Source organism: Scyliorhinus torazame, chromosome 13, assembly GCF_047496885.1.
Source record: "Scyliorhinus torazame isolate Kashiwa2021f chromosome 13, sScyTor2.1, whole genome shotgun sequence".
NCBI classification, from domain to species: Eukaryota; Metazoa; Chordata; class Chondrichthyes; order Carcharhiniformes; family Scyliorhinidae; genus Scyliorhinus; species Scyliorhinus torazame.
In genome coordinates this window covers 157,864,339-157,882,785 of record NC_092719.1, presented here as the reverse complement: position 1 = coordinate 157,882,785, position 18,447 = coordinate 157,864,339, and the positions used below count along the sequence as shown (strand labels likewise).

The 18,447-nt window shown below is 45.3% G+C and overlaps 1 protein-coding gene across 15 annotated transcripts in view; it reads right to left on the bottom strand.

Annotated features, from left to right (window-relative positions):
- Positions 1-18,447, bottom strand: part of magi1b (membrane associated guanylate kinase, WW and PDZ domain containing 1b) — a 679,590-nt gene that overhangs the window by 213,296 nt on the left and 447,847 nt on the right. Inside the window, exon 1 of one of the 15 annotated variants that reach the window (XM_072472322.1) lies at positions 11,406-11,690. The exons of 13 other annotated variants lie outside the window; for them this stretch is intronic. Coding sequence is in view for 1 of the 2 variants with exons in the window: in XM_072472320.1 (XP_072328421.1) it covers positions 10,960-10,996 (37 nt within the window). In the remaining variant the exon portion in view is untranslated. Of the gene's footprint in view, positions 1-10,959; positions 11,012-11,405; positions 11,691-18,447 lie in introns of those variants that run through there. One more of the 15 variants, XM_072472320.1, reaches the window with a different exon arrangement.

The window sequence follows — 18,447 nt, the reverse complement described above, 5'->3', positions numbered from 1 at the left end:
GAATTGATAGCGAGCTGACAGCTGAGGGTTAGCTTGTACTTTGACAAAATGGCAGCGGATGTGATTAAGGACAAGCTCAATCTCATCACACCCAACATCTTATGATCAATTCATAACCAATTCATAATTAAGTTGATCTCAGCATGAAAGTACTGATTACAAGAAATGTCAAGAGATTACAGCACTGGGATTTTTTTTTTGGCAGATTTCCTGTCACAATCTAACAGCGCTCGACCAAGGAGGGCATGACAAGGAAAACCAAAGTGACTGGTCCTGGTGGCTGGCAACCTCAGGAATTAAGACATCACACTTCTCACAGGAAGATCAGCACGCCACAGCAGGGCTGACTTCAGCAAACAAAAGACCCTTGTGGTTTTAAATAGGGACATGCCATCGTTTTACATATCCATATGGTGATTAATATTCTGCCTATTGTATACCTGCAAACAGTCTAATAATGGTAAAGTGTGACTTAATGGCATTTTATTCCCAATTTTCCATGGCACAAATTATAAAGAAAGAGGAAAATAACTAGCTATGTGAATGCAGTCACGTCTATATGTTTGTACTTTTTATCAGCATCTGCAGTCCGCTACACTGAATTAGTCCTTCCAGTGCAGTAACAAAGAAGCAGCAGCAGAAGTACTGAAGCCACTTTTAGCCATTTTCAAATCAGTTTATCATAATTGTTCGCTATCTAATCAGAATTAAAATACTTGGACTTAAAGCTTACGCACACATACGAAGGAATAAGTAGAAAGTTGAACTCTGTACTCACATGAATGTGTGGAAAGGGAGTCAACCAATTTCAGCCAACCTAAGTTCTTGGCTGTTTTGGTCAGATTTATCTATTTTTTGAAGTCAAGTGAGAAATGTAATTAAATTATAGCAAACCTAAAAAATGTGGCTTTATCAGAAGATTACAAAATAGATACAGGTGAGGAACGTAATTCGCCTGTGCAGAAAACAAAATCTAGAAATGATCCCTGTGCTGCTGTCTTCCACTACTGGAAGGTCCATTCCACACTGATCCTGCTATATGTCAAGCATGCGTTTTGCTACTTTTAAGTTGTGCAATCTCCCCCGTCTTAATATCATGTTTTAATGTGAAGTAATATTCCAGATTTAGCTTTTATACATAGTTTGCCATATATCTCGCTCTCGGATTTCCTCTCCCCATTGCCTCCTTTCAAGACTGCACACCTGAAGTTCCTTAAGCCTAGTCTTCCAACGAAGATCTCCGATAATACCTCAGGAAAAGCCATGCTGACAAAGACAGAAACTGTGTATCCTAGAAATTGAGGAAAATCAGATGTGGCGGTCGCAGATTGGGGATTTGGCGATTCAGAAAAAAATTTAAATCCCATTACATTTTGGGAATAATGACGTTTGATGATCCTGAAGCCTAAACCTTGATTGTGAATAAGGCTTGGGTTCTTTCAGGAACAGTGATACTTGTTTACAAATTCTGACAAAAGTCCCATTTTACATTTGGAATTTGAATTTGTGGGATTTTAAAAAAGAGTTTCCTCTCACAGAGGCTGGTTATTCTTCACATCAGCTGAGTGTGTGTGCATTTAATCTGGTTCCTTCAAAAACAACAACAAATAATAATAATAATCACTTATTGTCACAAGTAGGCTTCAATGAAGTCACTGTGAAAAGCCCCTAAAGTGTCCTTTTGCTAAATTGGCCTCAATATAGAAAGTCATGAAATGCTATTGATTTGTTTATTTTGTAGTTATGGATGGTGTGTTCAAAATGAAGGTTTGGCACTTTTATTTTGAGCAGTGAACAGCAGATTTTCCTGCCTCTAACATATTTCCAACCTCACTCCAGACTGCCCCAGAATCTCAGCCCTTCCTGTATTTTTCAGCCACCTCCACCATTTCCTGACATAGCGCAACAGAGATCAACTGGGGTCAAATTCAACATCTGCTAAAACAAGATCGCTACAGCAATAACCAATTGCACAGTACAAGTGGAGGTCATGTTTGGATTGCCAGCGAAAATAATGCAGATTTAAATACAATAGAAGTCAAATGTAAATTTGAATTTCACAATGATCGAAGTGGCAAAACAAAAGCTTCCATTCAGAGCAGATAAATTCATGTAAAATGCTCACCCTAACCATAATACGGCCATGCAGATGCAGTTGGAACTAGTCCCCAATATCTCTGCTACCCTTGCAAGCTCACTTTCAACCACTGTAGTAAATTTTCTCCATTACATTCCTCGCAAACCTGGAGAGATAGTGAACAGACCACTGGCTAACAGCAAACAGCAATGCCCACTCCCCAATTGTGGCTCGTTCCACTTTTATTTTGGTTGGCTGCACTGCAGCTAAACTGGTAGTAGTGTGGTTTGCTGCTACCAGCTGCAGAGTGGATGGATTCAAGAATTCAGCATGCTGCACAAGGAATAAGGAATGCAAGGTGGCATTTTGAGAGAAGCAGGGGGCAGGCAGCAATTTCTTCGGTGCATGAGCCATATTTAAATTTTTTTTTTAAGAGTAGCCAATTATTTTTGTTTTTCCAATTAAGGGGCAATTTAGCATGGCCAATCCACCTAACCAGCACATCTTTGGGTTGTGGGGGTGAAACCCACGCAGACATGAGGAGAATATGCAAACTCAATGACCCAGGGCCGGGATTTAAACCCGGGCCCTCAGCACCGCAGTCCCAGTGCTAACCACTGCGTCACATGCCACCCCATGAGCCATATTTTAAGACCATGTGACCAACCTATGTCTTGTGGGAATAGCCAGCATGCTTGGGTGGTTAGTGGAATCAAGGGAGGCATGTCATAGGGAGAGCAATAGTAGACATGATCATATAGTCAGAAGCAAATAAAGTAGTCAGAAAAACATAGCCCTTCAGTGTTATAGATATGAAAAAGAAGGTTTCACCAGTTCAGCATTGTGACCTCTAAGTGATTTGGACAATTCACCCTGCAAGACGTGATACAAATAACACACTGCAGTTTTACGCTCAGATTCGATGCAATTCATGTTCAGATCCTAATGAGGTGGAACACTGGATGTAGAGTGACATTCTACACAGCAGTGAAACGTTGAGATATCAACTAGTTTTTTTCATTTGCACTGCTGCCTCAAGGCACTGAGGGCCCAGGTTCGATCCCGGCCTTGGGTAACTGTCCGTGTGGATTTTGCACATTCTCCCCGTGTCTATGTTGGTCTCACCCCCACAAACCCAAAAAGATGAGCAGTGTAGGTGAATTGGCCACCTAAAATTGCCCCTTAATTGGAACAAAAATGAATAGGGTATTCAAAATTTTTTTTTTTTTTTTTAAATTTATAAACTTTTTCATTAATTGGATTCCTTTTAGAGGTGGAAAGGGAAATTAAAGCTGAAGTGAAATTTTCTGTGCAATAAATATCAAACAAAATTTGAGGTCCGAACTGCTGTAGCAGCACGGTAGCACAAGTGGATAGCACTGTGGCTTCACAGCACCAGGGTCCCAGGTTCGATTCCCCACTGGGTCACTGTCTGTGCGGAGTCTGCACATTCTCTCCGTGTCTGCGTGGGTTTCCTCCGGGTGCTCCGGTTTCCTCCCGCAGTCCAAAGACGTGCAGTTTAGGTGGATTGGCCATGATAAATTGCCCTTAGTGACCAAAAAGGTTAGGAGGGGTTATTGGGTTATGGGGATAGGGTGGAAGTGAGGGCTTAAGTGGGTCGGTGCAGACACGATGGGCCTAATGGCCTCTTCTGCACGGTATGTTCTATCCTAGTCTGCTGTAATTATTCAGAGAAACTCTCATTGGAGGAGGGGAGGGAAGAAGAATACAAACGTGGTGAAATCACACAAAACTAGCTTTCATTTTAAAGCAATTCCTTTGTTGTCTGGAATCCCTCAACAGAGGAGATCTCTTCTCCATGTTGTCATGATATGCAGACATGCAGATAATGATACACAGACAGGCAGCTAATGAACACAGAGAACAGGACATGACCAATGAGCAGGCAGGACACTCAGGGGTGGTATCTCACGACAAAAGGCACGAGGCACTCACACTCTGCCTCTTTCCGCTGATGAAACCTACAGAGTGAGTCAGGATGTATGTACAGTATCACACCTCCAGCACATAGCTCAGAGCTAGGCTGGTTCAGTCAGACAGAGTAACCACACTTAGGTTAGCAGAGAGTCGAACTCATAGAGAACTGTGCTAACTGTGCTACAATAAATCAGATTGAACTAACTTCAAGGTCTGGAGTATCTTTTGGTTAAAGCTGCATCCAGTTGCAGCCTGTGTTATCCCAGAGTACATAACACAACATGCTATCAGGAGACTGCTTAATCTAGGTGGTTTACCTCAGTCCGTTCTGTGATGACCAGCGAATGTATCCCGGCACCATGGAGAAGATTCAGATTTTGGTTAAAGCTGCATCCAGCTGCAGCCTGTGTTATCTCAGAGTACATAACACAACACATGTCTACCCTGTTAAATCCTTTAATCAACTCAGTCAAATGCCCACTTAATCTTCTGTGTTAGATTCTCCCATCCCTTCAATGCATGAGTGTTCAGCTGGGGTGCCATCAGTGGCGGTGTTGCAATCGCAGGGAAAAGTGCCCAAAGGCCAAGGCTTTCAGAATGCCAGCCGTCCAAAATACATGTGCCCCCTCAGCAGTGTGCAGGCCTGGAGACCAGTGAGGCAGACCAGCTCCTCCTGACATCAGCGACCTGACCCAGGGGCAGATTATTTTTCAAAATCGATGGACTCTTCTCTCCAGAAGAGTTGGCAGGAAGAAGTTCTCTGGGAGCGAGAGAGATTCCTCCATTTTGTAGAAGCAAGTGAGATTGTGAGGACCAAGCAGGCTCAGGTGTCACATTAAAGCTAAGTGAAAATGGAAGTTCGGGAGGCGTGGACTGTGATAGTTGGCCAGCGTGAGTCGAGAAGGATGGCTGGTTAATAAAAATGTGTCCCGGGCAAAAGCGTTTGAGAAACATTGCGTTAGACCAAGTCTGATTTGCATAACCAATTCAGATATCCAAGACATACCATTGTTGAGTATGTCTTATTCCACCAGCGGGATAAACCCAGCATAGGTGGTGGCACCATGGTATACTGTAGGGAGGGAGTTGCCCTGGGAGCCCTTTGACTCTGGACCCCATAAAGTCTCCTAGCATCAGGTGAAAAGCCCACATCCCTTGAATTAATTTTTTAAAAAAAATACTGCATATGAATCCAGTGTTCGAGGGATGGATGGAGACATTTGCCTTGCGTCTTGCTTGCTTGTCCTGACGGCATTTGCCTCAAATGTCAAAACTGCTTAATGACTGAGACTTCTTCATTTGGGTCTGTCCAAGGTTGTTTTATTCCCATGTATTGGGATCCATCCTGCAAATTCTGTGGTTGGCTTTGATGGTCTTTATTACTGTTTGGAACATCCTGTGGTTTGGATTCCTGTGCTCAGCTGGCTGTAGACTACAACCTTTGGTATGCACGAATCCTCCATGCAAACCACATGACCGATCCAGTGAAGTAGAGCTCGGATGAGCATGTTCTCAATATGTTCTCAATACCAGATATGGAGCACTTTGAAAAAGCCTTGATGTTGTGGGGATTTTCTCTTGCCACCTGAAGTTGCAAATAAACCTCAGACACTGAAGATTGAAAGTAGCAAATTAAGAAGAGTCTCAAATGGTTAGGAAATTCACCAGTCTCTTGGAACCAGGGCACTGTCCCCGAATACCACAAGGCTGCCTCGATAACTCATCTCTACAAACAGAAAGGGAACCAGTCCATTTATGACACTCATCATGGACTATCACACCTCTCAATGGCAGGAAATCTCCTGTACTGACAGGGATAAAAGCCATGTAAATGCAACTGGATCTGGAACTCTGCCTTATTGTCTCCTGTTATGCGCCAGGGTTTAGAGAACCCCAAAGTGTATCATGGAGTTCAACTGACCCACAACTTTTAATAGATTGTGGTATGGGGAGCACACGGCCCACTCTACAGGTGTGGTACAGCAGAAATGGAAAGTATTTTTTTAAGGCAAAACAATGTTTATTCTATGAACTCAAGTTAACCTTTTTAAAACATACAGTGAACATCTTAGCAACCATTAGTTCAAATACAACCCCCAAAGACTACAACACTAAGTAAACCTTTAAGCTTTCCTTTTAACATCCATAAGACTTAAAACACCTTTTACCAGAAGCACATCAGGTTAAAGTCACTACTGTTACTAGTTTTAAATCACCAGGATCGATTTACAGTCTTTAGATTACAGAGAGAGATTCATACACCTTCTGGGTGTGACTGCAGCTATCCAGCTCTGAAAACGAAACTAAAACACACCCTGCAGCCTGCTCAAAAACGAAAGTAAAAAGCTGACACAGGTCAGCTTCACCCACTCTGACATCACTGCAGTAGTAAACACCCATTTCTTAAAGGTACTCTCACTACAGATATTTATATACACCCCCATTTATAAACACCCATTTCTTAAAGGTACTCGCACATGACACTCCCTTCAGACTGGATGCAAGTACAGTTAACATTGCTGTGAGATTAATGCATAGACTGCCCTGTAAGACATTATGCTAGCCACACATGCTAAGATTGATTTACATGTTTCCTTATCATTCGCAAAAAATCCTAAAGCTTTTCACACACAGTGAACAACCACAGCAGCAATTTTGTGGACAGCAGAATCCCATAAAACAGCAATGAGATCAAAAATCTATGAAGCTGCTTCTGAAGTGACGAATGAAGAAATGCGAACTATGATACTTGCTCTTCTTCTGAAAACATCGTAGAACATTTGATGTTCATCGAATTATCAGGCAGGCTGAAGATTTTGGTGGACCATTCTGTTTGAAGGACAGCAACTCAGATGACATAAAGGACAGTGTTAAATAGCAGCTCGATTTCTGTACTCCAGAACAGGAATGAAACTCTAACACAGCGCAAGGTTTGATTAGGTCATCAAACTTTTAAGAGAACAAACTATAATTCCTCATCTGCCTAAACTGTAATGAGATAATGAAAGTAACTGTCCAACATGATGTGGGTTCTCTACTTCTTCCTGCATCACTGAACAAAATGCTATTATGTTCCACATGTTAGGGATTTTAAATTGCAAGCATATATTTTTATATGTAAAATTTGAATCTGCTTTTCACTGAAGAAATAGTTTAACTTGATTTGGGGTTTCAATGGGAAACCCACATTTAATATCTCAATTTGTGCCTGTAAATTGGAACTCCATTTGATCATTAGATAGTTTAAGTATATTTTACATAAACCTGAGAGCACTATTCCCTCCCTCCTTTTCTCTCATTGACAAATATCTTCTGCAATGACCAAAATAGATCCCTAGCCAGCCTATCAGCTGCTATTAGGTTACATTAAGCCATCACTATTAACAGATGATTGCTTTAAGTTCCCCACTCATGATTTGAAAGGAATTTCCTACTAACTGCAAAGAAGCCAGCTCCCTCATTAGCTTATTCAACACACCACCTTAAATATTCTAGTTGTGTGAAATAAGATTGTTGGTAATCAGCTTGCAAAATCATTAATATATTCAGTTTTCGAACAAACGGTCCTCGTGAATTTTTTTTTCAATTCTCAATATTTTTCATAATGCTGATAAACAGGTTTCTCTGTATTCCCCCTGTCGAAATGAAAATTTCGAAAACTAGCAAACATCAAACGTGTAGCAATGTTAATTCTTTCAGAGTAGTCACAGTTTCTTGGCTTGATGATTATAATCAATATTTGGTTTCTTTTAATTTAACCTATCAGCTACTGGCAATTAACCAAACACATTGGGCCCTGCTCTCTCAGCTCCTCTCTTTCATTAATCCCTGGAGGTATCTTACCACCTGCTAGAAACAAGGAGATTCGAACCCAAAACAGCCCATAGCCTGGCTATTAAAAAACCGAACTTGTTTTCCATCAATGCCTGTTATACAAATTCCTTTCCCCTGAATATAAAATGGAAGTAGTTTGCCACGGATTAGAAATTTAGTTTTACACGCTTTACATTTATACATGAACACCAAAATTTGCTTTTAATTCAGGTGCGGTGCTGTATTGTAAACAAGATTTTGTAACTGCTTCAAAGGCGATTTTTATTTTTGTTAACATTATCATTGGCAGTAAATGTGATCAGTTGTCACTGGTGGTCAACTAGGGCAGCCGACCACATTTAGGACACAAGTGGGCTGAGCGTCCCAAGCCTCTGGCGATAGCCCCCCCAGTCCCTGGAGAAATGCCTGTGGCCTTCTGTAGGCCCTTATGCCTCCCTTGCTCTGGTGCACTGGAAATGGTGAGTGTTCCAGAGCTCTCAGGGCCGCAGTATAAATACAAGCAGCTCTGCAATTTAACATGGAAGTTCCTGTGGAATTAAGTTCTGAATATTTATTGATTGAGTTTGAAACTTTCTAGATTTAGTTTGAAAAATGCCGCTGTTGCTACAATATCAAGGGAGGAGTGGAAAAGCAGAAGAATCACAGATTCACTGGGCTCTTAACCAAAGATCAATCTTCCTATAGTTTAATAGGAACCACTGATACCAGCAGTTGATACTGAATTTAAATGGATACATAAATAGAAGGACAAAACCAATTTTGATGCCACATTAAGTCCAGGAAACAAAGGCATAGAAAATGCTTACATTCTGAGGACTAAGGGGTTAAAAGGCATACACCAAGAGTTAATACAGTTAATATTATTCCAATTATAATTTTGTTTCTTATACTCCAGAAATTAAAAAGATTTTTGCCCTAAAATTTTAGAAAATGTAATGGGCTCCTGCAATAGAAAAAACACTCTGTGATTCAGACAGATATCTTACCCTTGGTACAGCATTAATGCAGTGACAACTGCTATTAAGCAGGGCTAGGTGTATAAATATTCTTGTAACACTCCAAAGGTTAGAGATGAAACACTAATCATCAAATCAACAGCTGTTTGCTCCCAGCCTCAACATCAATCGTCAGCTGCTGTCGACTAACTCCCAGGCACTGCAGACAAATGGGAGCGCCCCTGCCTAGAAACAGCACCTCTGCAATCCGCTGCAATTCAAACAATCACCTAATGGTCCTTTTAAGTTGCCTAAAACCAGTTCATAGAGTTTTGACCCGGAATCCACCTCTTAAGCCCCTTCCCATTGTGCATCCAGACAATATACATAAATTTAAACATATCAATCCTTGCATACTGTCATTTCAAATGGAACTCTGGCCCGGACATTAGCTTTCAACACTTTCTCGAACGGAATATCAATTACAAGGGAAAACTAAATCACATTTTAGCATTTGATCAGCCTGAATGTACTTTTCAATCCTACAGTAAAACTATATTTGTAATCCAATGGGCTGTTGAATTATTTGGACTAGGTCCACCACTGCATGCCTGAAGACAAGTCTTCTTTTCTACAGTCTAATATGATGTCTTCTGGACCAAGGACAGGGCATGACCAAATGTGGGATGACTTCTTAAAGGGGCAGTGTCCTCTTGAAGTAATCAGAAAACTTATTTTAAAGGGTGTTCGCTACACATTGCAAAGCAAAGAAACAATACAATTTGTGTCAAGAGTCCTCAAGCCATCCTGACTATAAGCAAGCACATGATCATTCTCAACCAACTCCGTGATCAGGAAGGCGAGGTCAACCATAACATTTTCAAATGCAACCTCTACTCACTGCAAAATGAAGAAAAGCAAAAGAATCTCAAGCCTTTAAAGGCCTGCTGAAAAGACTTGTCTCTTCTGGGATGTACAGCGCAACAGACTTACTGATTATTCTGCTGAAAATGAGGCAATATGCAAAGGAGAAAAAAATTCACATTTAGGCTCTTCAAGAGTTAACAGATTTCAATCTCGCAGAACAATAGCTTGTACTATCAGCGTGCCAGACAAAAGATTTGTCGGCAGCACAAATGCAAGATCAGCAAAGTTTCACAGATCAAGCCAATAGGTAACTGCTTCTATGCTCCATGAAATTGTGATATCTACAAAGAAGATGTACCCAAATTTGTATTAGGAGCCTATTTTCTGCAAAGCCAGGTTTAATATTTTATGAGGGAGCTCTGCAGGGCATCAAGCTCGTTGCTGAGTGGTTGAACTGCTGAACGGATTCTGAATGCTGAATGCTAGCTGCAATTTTGAAAAACCCTGTACAACAGCATTAAGTCGAACCTTCCTTTCAATCCCTTTATCGACTATGAATATTGACAGCACCATCCCCCAAAAAAAGTGTGCTGCTCTCTCCTTACAGAATGATTTAGAGAGATAATATAAGCATAAACATAAAAGAAAATAATTCACACCCATAAATTCACTTTCATTCTATTTCAAGCTGACTAGTTTGCTCATGAATGGCATATATGTCAAGCCATATTTGCTGAAAGGTTAAACGCCTAATGACATTAGTGCTTCTACAATTCATCCACACGTTACATACATAAATATATACTTGCTTCCTTTTGGACAATACCTTATTCTGGGTCTCCAGTCTATGGAGCTAACTCTATAGAACCCTACGTACTCCAGTTCCGAAACATTATCCTGTCTGAAAATCATCAATTCAGTTTAATGGGTGTGTTTGCAATGTCAGCAATCGCTGCCTGTGAACCTGGTTTCTAAGGTGCAGTGTGCAGTGTACTAACGGCTGCCGGCGTTTTCGACCAGGGCTCCAACACAATAGAGCTGAAACACAAAAGGACATCCATTCACACTCTCTAATTCTCCATATTTCCAGCTGAGCCCTGGCTTTATTGAAATGCTGCTTTTAAAAAAACAACCCAGAGACTGAAACCTGAAACCAAATTAATTGTAAAAACATCTACTCCAAAGGGGAACTTAAGATTGAAATCAAATTCTGCAACTGGACGAAACATAATCTTCCCCCCTTTTTAATTCAAAGGCACTCTCCGCCTGTTGAGGCCCAGCAGCAAAGCGGGGCAACATACATCCTACCTTTCTCAGCAGGAATCATCAGTCCTGGGATAATCATCTGGAAAATGCAGCTGGTCTGCAGACAGATGTCAAACAGCAGCAAGACCAGGATCAAGCTTTAATTAATTCGCTAATAGAGCCACATTCACAATAAAGGCTGCCACTATTTTTAAAAAAACAGTTTAACCACAATACAACACACATTAATCCTTTCCTTTCCCAAGCTTTATGCCAGTAGGAGGACTTCACACAGTAGCAGCCATTGATCCTCATAAACTGTATTCCACACATGAACCACAGCAACAGACATTTGTCACCAAAGAAGAATCATTTCAATAAACAACATCCTCATTAAAATCTGTAGTTTGTTCCGCCAAGACAAAGGGCTAGCACATACTGTAATTCCTGGTCGGGCTTTTCAGCAGCTCATTTCGAGCTGATCTACATGCATCTAAACAAGTACTTACCAACAGCTGCTCCTTTATAATGCCCACAGCACAGCAAATGATTTCTTCCACTCAGACCCAACTCAATGAATGCTATTCACACTCATTTACTCCTCTAAGTCGACTGCACCCTCCTCTCTCTCTCGCTCGCTCCCCTGTTGTCTACCCGCCCATCTCCACATGGTCTTTAGACAAACAAGGCACTTGCATCACCCAGAAAAGGGCCATGTGACCCTGACAATCAACAATGAAGAGCAAATGATGAGACACTGAGGATTAGCTCAAATTCAGATTGGAGGAAGCTGGACAGCACAGGGAACTGAGTGTGGCATTACCATTGCTGAATTCAGCTTTGCTTAGTGGAATCTTCCCCTTTCAGTGACTCCTCCTACTTGACAAGTGCACTCACTGTGGTGATGTATAAAAGCGACAAATCCAGCATTCTCAAACTGATTCTCCACTGAACCCGAAACTTCACTGTATTTCAGTTGCTCCGTTTGTACGTAGGGAAGATTAAAACAATGAACGAAGTCACCTGGCAACGTTGCTCTTCAGCATCTCTTTTTAAATATTTTGCAGAGTAATCTTGGCTACTAACAGCAATGTACAACACTTTAAACTTTTATGTTTAATCTGATTTAACAAGCTGCACACTGAGGATTCTGTTTGCAACATACTGCAGATAAAACAGACAGTTGTCAATCAAAGGTTATAAAATGGTGAAATGAATTTTACCAGCACGGGCAGCACGGTAGCATTGTGGATAGCACAAATGCTTCACAGCTCCACGGTCCCAGGTTCGATTCCGGCTTGGGTCACTGTCTGTGCGGAGTCTGCACATCCTCCCCGTGTGTGCGTGGGTTTCCTCCGGGTGCTCCGGTTTCCTCCCACAGTCCAAAGATGTGCGGGTTAGGTGGATTGGCCATGCTAAATTGCCCATAGTGTCCAAAATTGCCCTTAGTGTAGGGTGGGGTTACTGGGTTATGGGGATAGGGTGGAGGTGTGGACCTTGGGTAGGGTGCTCTTTCCAAGAGCCGGTGCAGACTCGATGGGCCGAATGGCCTTCTTCTGCACTGTAAATTCTATGATGATAATCTATGATGAATTCCACTGGCTGTACAAAACACATTGGATAGATCATAGGCCATTTGCCCGACAGTGAATTACTTTTGAAAATACCTCTCACATTTGACACCTTTTCTGCCAACTTCCTCTCCCGCCTGACCTGCTGAGGTGAAGTTCCTCAACACATCTTTAAGTACCTCACCAGAATAACCATTTTTCACTTGGAGGCCAGAGCAGACAGTGAATGTGAGTTAGTCATTTAGTCATGGGATAATACCATACCTGTACCTGGTTCTGTCCTCAATATCCCCAACTGTACTTTCAGCAATGATTGGTAGATAATCCTAATTTTCTTTTTCCCTCATCAGAGACTGATAAGGTCAATTGTAGTATCCCAATATGCATCTGGTGGAGAGTAGCTAACTCAACCCAAACTGAGGATTGACTGGGGGTTTGCTTGATCAGTTATAGGCACCAAGTTGGTCATGGACTGTGGTAAACCACTGTTGCACCTATATTAGGTGATGTACGGTAGGACCTGTACTGCAGGTACGGCGGTAGTCCCTGCCTGTTGGCTCCGCCCAGTAGGCGGAGTATAAATATGTGTGTCCTCCGTGCAGCAGCCATTCCGCCAGCTGCTGTGGGAGGCCACACATCTTAGAGCAATAAAGCCTCAGTTGTATTCAACTCTCGTCTTTGTCCAATTGATCGTGCATCAATTTATTGCTCTAAGATTTTCAGAAGATGGACCTCCGTATCAAGCAGCTGGATCCGCAATCAAGAGACGCCAAAAAGGACTTTCATCACTGGCTAGCTTGTTTCGAGGCGTGCATCAGGTCTGCACCAGACCCTGTTCCGGAGGCTCAGAAAATACAGATACTGTACTCGAGGATGAGCTCCAACGTCTTTCGGCTGATCCAGGACGCGCCGAACTATGACGAAGCCATGGTGCTACTTAAAGAAAATTACGACCAGCGGACAAACATGCTCTTCGCCAGACACGTACTCGCCACTCGCTCTCAGCTCCTAGAAGACTTCGGGCGGGCCCTAATCCCACTAGTCTGGGACTGTGACTATCAGGCCGTTACGGCCACTGACCTCCTTATGCAGGACGCTTTTGTTACGGGGATTGGGTTGGACCTCATACGACAGCGACTTTTAGAAGGGGCCACGCTCGATCTCACAGAGACAAAGAAGCTAGTGCTCTCTATGACGATCGCCTCGCGCAATATTCAGGCCTACGCCCCCAGCCGCACGGCCCACCCCTGCTACGCATCGTGGACCCCACAGACGGCCGCCCCAGCAGGGCTTTACCCAGCCAATACGCCTGCGCCACGCGCCAGCCAGCTAACCCCGGGGGTCCCCGATGTTCGTTTTGCGGCCATCAAAAACACCCCCGCCAACGCTGCCCGGCACGCACTGCCCTTTGTAAGGCTTGAGGTAAGAAGGGGCACTTCACCGCGGTGTGCCAGGTCCGCGCAGTCACCGCTATCGCCCCCACCCCCTCGTTTACGCACAATGGGCGCCGCCTTCTTCACCCCCCTGGACCACTTGCGGCCAGTGGGCGCCGCCATCTTCCCCTCCGCGCAACGCGTGTGGCCCATGAGCGCCGCCATCTTGTTCAACCCCCACCACGTGTGGCCCATGGGCGCCGCCATTTTGTCCTCCCCAAGATCTTCAGGCACCGCCATCTTGTCTCCCCCACAGCACATGGGCACCACCAGCATTCCAGGACCCGTGCCCCCCATCATCCGACACCAGCGATGACCAACCACGACTCGCCTCAGTGACCATCGATCAGTCTCGTCCGCACAACCTGACCACCGCATCGACCAGCGTTAAAATCGACGGACACATGACCTCTTGCCTGCTGGACTCCGGGAGCACCGAAGGCTTCATCCACCCGGATACGGTAAGGTGCTGCTCCCTCGCAGTTCACCCCGCCAATCAAAGAATCTCCCTGGCCTCCGGATCCCATTCCGTGGCGATCCGGGGGTACTGTACGGTCACACTCACGGTCCAGGGCGTAGAATTCAGCGGTTTCCGCCTCTACGTATTCCCTAACCTCTGCGCTGCCCTACTACTCGGCCTGGACTTCCAGTGTAACCTCCAGAGCCTAACCCTGAAATTAGGTGGGCCCCTACCACCCCATACTGTGTGCGGCCTCGCGACCCTAAAGATCGATCCACCTTCCCTCTTCGCAAATCTAACCCCGGATTGCAAATCCGTCACCACCAGGAGCAGACGGTACAGCGCCCAGGACAGGACCTTTATCAGATCCGAGATCCGGCGGCTGCTTCGGGAAGGCATCATTGAGGCCTGCAACAGCCCCTGGGGAGCCCAAGTGGTAGTAGTTTAAACTGGGGAGAAACACACAATGGTCGTGGACTACAGCCAGACCATCAATCGGTACACGCAGCTCGACATGTACCCTCTCCCACGCATATCTGATATGGTCAATCAGATTGCACAGTACCGGGTCTTCTCAACGGTAGACCTCAAATCCACCTACCACCAGCTCCCCATCCGTAAGGTGGACTGTCCATACACTGCCTTCGAGGCAGACGGTCGCCTCTATCACTTCCTCAGGGTTCCCTTCGGCGTCACCAACGGGGTCTCGGTCTTCCAAAGGGAGATGGAACGAATGGTCGACTGGTACGGTTTGCGGGCCACCTTCCCGTACCTAGACAACGTCACCATCTGCGGCCTCGATCAGCAGGACCACAATGCCAACCTTGCCAAATTTCCCCACACCGCCACTCTCCTAAACCTCACCTACAACAAAGAGAGGTGCGTGTTCAGCACAAACCGCTTAGCCATCCTCGGCTATGTGGTCCAGAACGGAGTTCTGGGTCCCGACCGCATGCGCCCCCTCATGGAGCTCCCCCTCCCCCACTGCCCTCAAATGCTGCCTGGGGTTCTTTTCATACTACGCCCAGTGGGTCCCAAACTATGCGGACAAGCTCCGCCCACTCATACAATCCACCCATTTTCCCCTGACGGCCGAGGCTCAACAAGCCTTTGCCCGTATCAGAGCCGATATAGCCAAGGCATACAGTAGACGAGACGCTGCCCTTTCAAGTGGAGAGCGACGCATCAGACATCGCCCTAGCCGCCACCCTCAATCAAGCAGGCAGACCTGTGGCATTCTTTTCCCGCACCCTTCATGCCTCAGAAATTCGGCACTCATCCATCGAAAAAGAGGCCCAAGCTATCGTTGAACCTGTGAGGCATTACCTGGCCGGCAGGAAATTCACTCTCCTCACTGACCAACGGTTGGTAACCTTCATGTTCAATAACACAAAGCGGGGCAAGATCAAGAATGATAAGTTCTTGAGGTGGAGGATCGAGCTCTCCACCTACAATTACGAGATTTTGTATCGCCCCGGCAAGCTCAATGAGCCCCCAGATGCCCTATCCCGAGGTACATGTGCCAGCGCACAAGTAGACCGACTCTGGGCCCTGCTCGAAAGGCTTGGTCACCCGGGAGTCACACGTTTGTACCATTTCATAGAAGCCCGCAATCTGCCCTACTCCATCGAGGAAGTAAGGACAGTCACCAGGGGCTGCCAGGTCTGTGCGGAGTGCAAACCGCACTTCTATCAGCCAGACCGTGCGCGCCTGGTGAAGGCCTCCCGCCCCTTTGAACGCCTCAGCGTGGATTTCAAAGGGTCCCTCCCCTCAACCGACCATAACACGTATTTTCTCAGTGTGGTCGATGAGTACTCCAGGCTCCCCTTCGCCATCCCATGCCCCGACATGACGTCTGCCACCGTCATCAAAGCCCTCAACACAATCTTCGCTCTGTTCGGTTTCCCCGCCTACATCCACAGTGATAGGGGATCCTCATTCATGAGTGATGAGCTGCGTCAGTTCCTGCTCAGCAGGGGTATCGCCTCCAGCAGGATGACCAGCTATAACCCCCGGGGAAAGGGACAGGTAGAGAGGGAGAACGGGACAGTCTGGAGGGCAGTCCAACTGGCCCTACGGTCCAGGAACCTCCCGGCCTTCCGCTGGCAGGAGGTCCTCCCTGATGCACTACATTAATTTGGTCAGTACAGTGCACCGCCACTAACAACACACCCCATGAGCGTCTCTTTGCCTTCCCCAGGAAGTCCACATCCGGGTTGTCGCTCCCGACTTGGCTCGCAGCTCCAGGACCCGTCGTTCTCCGTAAGCACGTCTGACTCCACAAGGCGTTGGTGGAGAGGGTGCAGTTGCTCCATGCGAACCCCCAGTATGCCTACGTGGCATACCCCGACGGCCGCCAGGATACTGTCTCCCTCAGGGACCTGGCACCAGCAGGTTCCACACACACACACACCTCTGGCCCGGCTCCACCCCCCCCCCCCCCCCTCCCCAGGCGCTCCCAGCAGCACCCCCCCAGGACAATCCGTCCTCCCTCTGCCCACACCCGAGGATGAAGAGGATTTCGGCACGCTCCCGGAGTCACCGAAGACCAGACCAGCATCGGCATCGCCATCACCACTGCGTCGCTCCCAGTGGCACATCAAGGCCCCCGACCGGTTAAACCTCTAACTGGTTCACTGGACTTCAAAATAATTATTTTTTTCCCCGCAAATATTGTATATGTAAATTCAATTGCTGTATATAGTTCTCCACCAGCCCCGCCGGACTCAATTTTAACAGGGGGTGAATGTGGTAAACCACTGCTGCACCTATATTAGGTGATGTATGGTAGGACCTGTACTACAGGTACGGCGGTAGTCCCTGCCTGCTGGCTCTGCCCATGTCCTCCATGCAGCAGCCATTTTGCCAGCTGCTGTGGGAGGCCACACAACTTAGAGCAATAAAGCCTCAGTTGTATTCAACTCTCGTCTTTGTCCAATTGATCGTGCATCATGGACATCAGTGATAATTTGATTGGCAGTCAGTATTCAGTTGAAGAGTTAAACTCAGGGAGGAACACACATGTAGTTTAAGAGTTTAACTGGACCAGTGACAATAATAAAGAAGCTGGACTTCTGCCCATTAATGATGAGTATTCCCAACTCCAGTTCCCCAGCTTCCGTGCAGATGTGATATTAGTTGCACTCCTTCAGCACTACTTGCCAAAGAACAAACCATTCTACTCAAATGCAGCCTGATCCAGGAATCACGTGAAGGCTTTGCAGGTGCTATTCCAACTTTTCAGCCAGAATACAAAATCTGAAGCAGCTGAGCCCGGTGTTATTTTCTGAGTACATTATTTCCTATCAATGATAGAGCACATTTTCAGGGATTCTAGCTCCCTTCATTGGAGTGTTTGGATTTTAAACAGAATTAAATGTAAAATAAATAACACAAACATAATCAAAAGTTTGATGCTTCCACCTTTGTATGGCGGTGCAAGACAACTCTGGTTTGGAGAGTGTTTTTACAGGGGATAAGCAGTCAAGGGGTTGACGGTGCTTAATTTTATGATTTACTACTGGGTAGTGAATATCAAGATTGTTCGGAAATGGGTCGTGGAGGAAGGGTTGGTTTGCGGATGGATGGAGGAGGCTTCCTGTAGAAGGTCGTGTTTGAGGGCTTCGGTGATGGCCCCTCTCCCATTCTCACCAGCCAGGTACTCTAGAGCCTGATGGTAATAGCCTCCTTAAGAGTTTGGAACCAGTTTAGGCAACATTTTAAGCTGTAGTCAATGTCGTTAAGGGCGCAGATATGTGGCAACCACAGATTATCCCGATGGGAATGGACTCGTCGTACAAGGTCTGGGAATTAGAGGCGGTAGAGAGGTTTAGGGATCTATTTGTGGAGGGTAGGTTTGCAAGTCTGGAGGAACTGGTGGAAAAGTTTCAGATTCCTGGGGGGGTGGGGAATGTGTTCAGGTATCTACAAGTGAGGAGCATTGTTCAGAATTAAATCTTTATGTTTCCTCGGTTGCCGACCCCCTCTCTGATGGATAAGATAGTGTCTTTGGATGAGATAAGAGAAGATCTGATATTTATGGGCAGTTGATGAAGAGGGCTTACCGGAGGAGAGAAAGGTAAAATTG